The 4,042-nt window shown below is 39.9% G+C and overlaps 1 protein-coding gene across 1 annotated transcript in view; it reads right to left on the bottom strand.

Annotated features, from left to right (window-relative positions):
- Nucleotides 1-1,410: 1,410 nt before the first annotated feature.
- The window catches only part of tiprl (TIP41, TOR signaling pathway regulator-like (S. cerevisiae)), a 23,752-nt gene continuing 21,120 nt past the window's right edge, over nucleotides 1,411-4,042 (bottom strand). Inside the window, exons 12-13 of the mRNA XM_051386453.1 lie at nucleotides 3,316-3,451; nucleotides 1,411-2,457 (exon numbers count right to left, since the gene is read on the bottom strand). Of these exons, the coding sequence (XP_051242413.1) occupies nucleotides 2,322-2,457; nucleotides 3,316-3,451 (272 nt within the window). The 3' untranslated portion in view covers nucleotides 1,411-2,321. The remainder of the gene's footprint in view (nucleotides 2,458-3,315; nucleotides 3,452-4,042) is intronic.

The raw sequence follows: 4,042 nt of genomic DNA, 5'->3' as shown, positions 1-4,042 counted from the left end.
TTTTGATGTACGCAGATCATTTCATGTGCAGCACGTCCCCATTCCACCATTAAAACCATTGAGCTTAATTTGATGAACTAGAACAAACAAAACACTGTGTGTTAGTTTACATTGTGCTGTTTAAGGATGTGCAAAGAAAGATACAAATACACCATCTGATTTTAAAATAATCCCATCCCTTCACTTTTCAAGAATGGACCCTTCATAAGCCCTGCCCCTTTTTAGTCGTCCATCCAGTTGAGCTAGCCTCGGTCAAAACCTGTCAACTTCCCTCTTTCCTGTACTTAGATATGTTAAGTGCCAGGCTTGTCTATATTGAAAAGATAACTACAAGGGGGGCTCTCTCTCTCTCATACATATATACACACACACATACATATATATACATATGCACATGAGGACACAATTATTAGCCCTGCTATGAAAATTTCATTTTTTAAAAGGTATTTCCCAAGTGCTATTAAACAGGGCAAATAATTTTTAACACAGCTTTTTCAACATCCTAGTTTTATTTTGGATGTTTATATTATTTTACTTTGCACACAGAAACAAAATTATTTCACAAAAAACAAATACTACCAGGGTCAAAATGATTAGCCCCCTTAAGAACTGACCTTTTTATTGAGCCATAGCACAAACCACTGTTATGCAATGATCTGCTTTAACTTTGTAATGCTCGGGAATTGTAGTCTCAGAAGGCAATCACTAGAGCCCTGCACAGGAATGGACTGCAAGGTTGCAGACCAAGAAAAACTCCACTTCTGCAGAAGAGACACCTTCAAGCCAGACTGAAGTATGCTAAGGACAACCTGGAGAAAGATTATGAATTCTTGAAGCATGTCCTTTGGTCAGATGAGATGCAAATAGAGCTGTTTGGCCATAGAGACATTGTTTATGTTTGGAGAAAGAAGGGCATATAACCCAAAGAACACCGTCCCCACAGTGAAACATGGTGGTGGGAGTATGCTGTGGGGATGCTTCAGTGCATCTGGAACTGGGAATCTCGTCAAGGTGGAAGGAATCATGAAGAAAAAAGGTGAAGATTTTGAAAGAGAACCTGAAGCGGTCAGCAGCAAAACTGGGTCTGTCGTGTATGTATCTATGTATATATACACATATACATCAATATATATATATATACACATATGCGTGCACACACACACACATATATATACATTATATATATATATGTCACTTTTATCTTTTAACCATCTTCAAACTGTGGTTGTCTTCAATGTAGAAGAGCCAAGAAAGGAGAAAGTTGACCGAGGCTTGCTCAACTGTTATTGGAGCACAGAACAAAAAGGGGTGGGTCCAGGCATTTATCACAACTGAAATTATGTGACTCAGTTCTACACTTTCTAAACAAAAGTCACCTGTAGGACCAAAGAGCACACCACTTGATAAAACTTTAAATGTTTCGAGTCTTTTATTTGGAACAAATATAAACATTTTATTTTCTATAATAAGGACATACGACTATGAGTCTGAGCAGACCTTTGATGGACCTTTAAGTTTTTTACAGTTTTCCATACTTATATCTAAGAATACATTTTGGTCAGTACCAACAAAGTAATCAGGTTCATACCCAACCCTATACAAACACTGAGGGCGAACAAAGGGCATTTTACCTGCACCATGTCAGGAATGAACAGCACACTTTTTTCCATCTAAAGTATTTACATTATAAATGACCAGATGACAGAGAATATGACTTGGATAAGGGAGGCTCACATTTGAGAAGACCACTCTGATATCAGCTGTTCCCATTATGGAATATATATGTGTCAATGGACAGGAGGGACCAGTCCAGACCCACTGTCAGTGTAGTTCTGCTGAGATCATTCTACAGTCATAAAATACACACAGTGCGGTTCCACTTTATTTTATCCCATGAAAATCTCTTGGTTGATCTCTCCCCTTTCTGCAGTGGTAGGTGATTTGCAGGACCCTGTAAAAACACTGACAAATAATTATTTTTATAAAAGTTACCCACTGCAGCTTTAATAATGGCTCAGGGTTAATGAAGCAGAGGAGCATGTTGGGATGGCAGTGAAGGAAAGGCAGGTGACACAGAAAAAGTTAAAATAGACAATTGTGACCTGCAAGAGGAGTAAAAATAGTGTTGCAATTTGTGGATTGGAACTATAACAGCATCTGAACTGACTGAAATATGACTGATGTCCACAAACATCTGGTGGCGTGCGTGTGTCTGGCTGTGTCCCCAGAGCCTCTGCAGTGTGATCCTTCAGCCAGCTCTGTACTCTAGGTCGTGTGGAGGATCAGCCAAACCCAGCACACACTGTCGACAGTCTCCAGGTTCATTCACCTCCCATCACGAGTCGAACGTGGCCCTTCCTGTCCAGTGCCACTAAAGAGAGGTGCTGCAGGACCTTCAGCTTGGCGTCACTCACATTCATCTTCAACTGCTTCATCTTCTGCACACTGAGGGAGCTGCTGCAGAGGGCAAGAGGAAACAGTGACTGATCATTTCAAATGGCAAAACGACGGACGCAGCAGTGTCCCATTTCATGTTGATAGTAATGAGAGACTTTGTACTAAGCATATCTGTTCTAAAACGTCAGTCCTGTCAACAGATTTAAATGTTCATCTACACAAAACTTAAGACATGTTCAACAGACCACCTGGTTTCTAAAACTAGTAAACATCACCTTTTCAAAAGGTAGTTCCCCTGTTAAAGGGACAATTTGCACACATTCAACCAGCTTTGTATCATTACAATGTGGGTAGTAGTATAAGCTCTCTGCTCATTTGCCAGCACAAGTTTGCATCAACTGACAGACAGATTGGAAGCGTGTGCCAGGCAGTTTGCAGTTGGCATATGGACATGCCTCAATAAGTAGACTTAAATGCTGTGTGCAAACCAACAAGCCACAGACAGGTACAGTAACTGTCAAGGTAGCCAGAAACTCAAAAAAGCCAAGAGAGAAAAAGGAAAGGAAGTGCCACCTAATTGAAATAACAATTAAAATCAATCATTGTAAAGTTTTTATTTTGTGTTTTCATGAAGTAAATAACTTTTTCATCATCATTATTATTATTAACATAAACAGAAGCTAAGTGGGTTTCAGTGCATATAGGCTTTGTGTGGTCTAGGGTCTTAAACGTTGATCTTGCCCAAGAACAAATGGCACGTACGCAAATACTGAATGCCACAAAAGTTCTTGAATTGTTCTCACACAATTTAAGATCAAATCTGCGCATACGAACGATTCATGCCTGAGGCCAAAATATTGTGCTGTGAGACAGAAATGATTCTGGTGTTGTTATTGCTCATTGCAGCTGTTCTCTAACCTGTTGTCTTTGCTGAGGTGCTGTTGCAGCTGTTGGTAGAACACATTGAGGTCGGCCAGCTTGATGCTGGAGCGTAGGCTGAGAGGAACCGCCCCAAACATCGCTTCACTCAGCTCCACGTTATCAGACTCATAGCCTGTGGATGCACACAAGGAGGTGTCACTCAGTCAGCTGATGGACGAATACGTACATTCCAGCTGATCCTAAAGTGGAAAAATGATTTTAAATTTTCACTAAAGGCTCAGTTCACCTAAATTACAAAAAACTGATTTTCCTCTTTTGCTTCTAATAGTACTTGTCCATTTAGGTAGTTTTGGATCTGTCCAGGTTTTGAGAAATCTGACTGATATTCTCTAATACAGGGTTCCCACTCAATTTAAGAAATTATTTTCCACAATCTTTTAAGTTCGAGGAATGACAATTTTTACTTGACAGTACAGGACAGCTCACAATGGTATTTGGCCCTTTTAATCTATTTCCCATGTGTTTCCCAAGACTGGAAAACTAATCTCTAAGTTTCCAGGTTTTCCAGATTTTCCAGGAGGCATGGGAACCCTGTAGTAGTCCACAAAGACAGATACCTCTGAACCTGGAAAAACTAGAATTACCGCCCAGTGTTACACCAATGTCTGTCCAGAATGATATAATATGTGTGGTGAGGACTTTGAAGGAATTATATAAAAAGGTATGTGTGTATTCTTTTGGCTAAATGGAAGTTTTCACTATA

The sequence above is a fragment of the Dicentrarchus labrax genome, unplaced genomic scaffold, assembly GCF_905237075.1.
Source record: "Dicentrarchus labrax unplaced genomic scaffold, dlabrax2021, whole genome shotgun sequence".
Lineage (NCBI taxonomy): Eukaryota > Metazoa > Chordata > Actinopteri > Moronidae > Dicentrarchus > Dicentrarchus labrax.
This window is presented reverse-complemented; position numbering and strand designations above follow the sequence as displayed.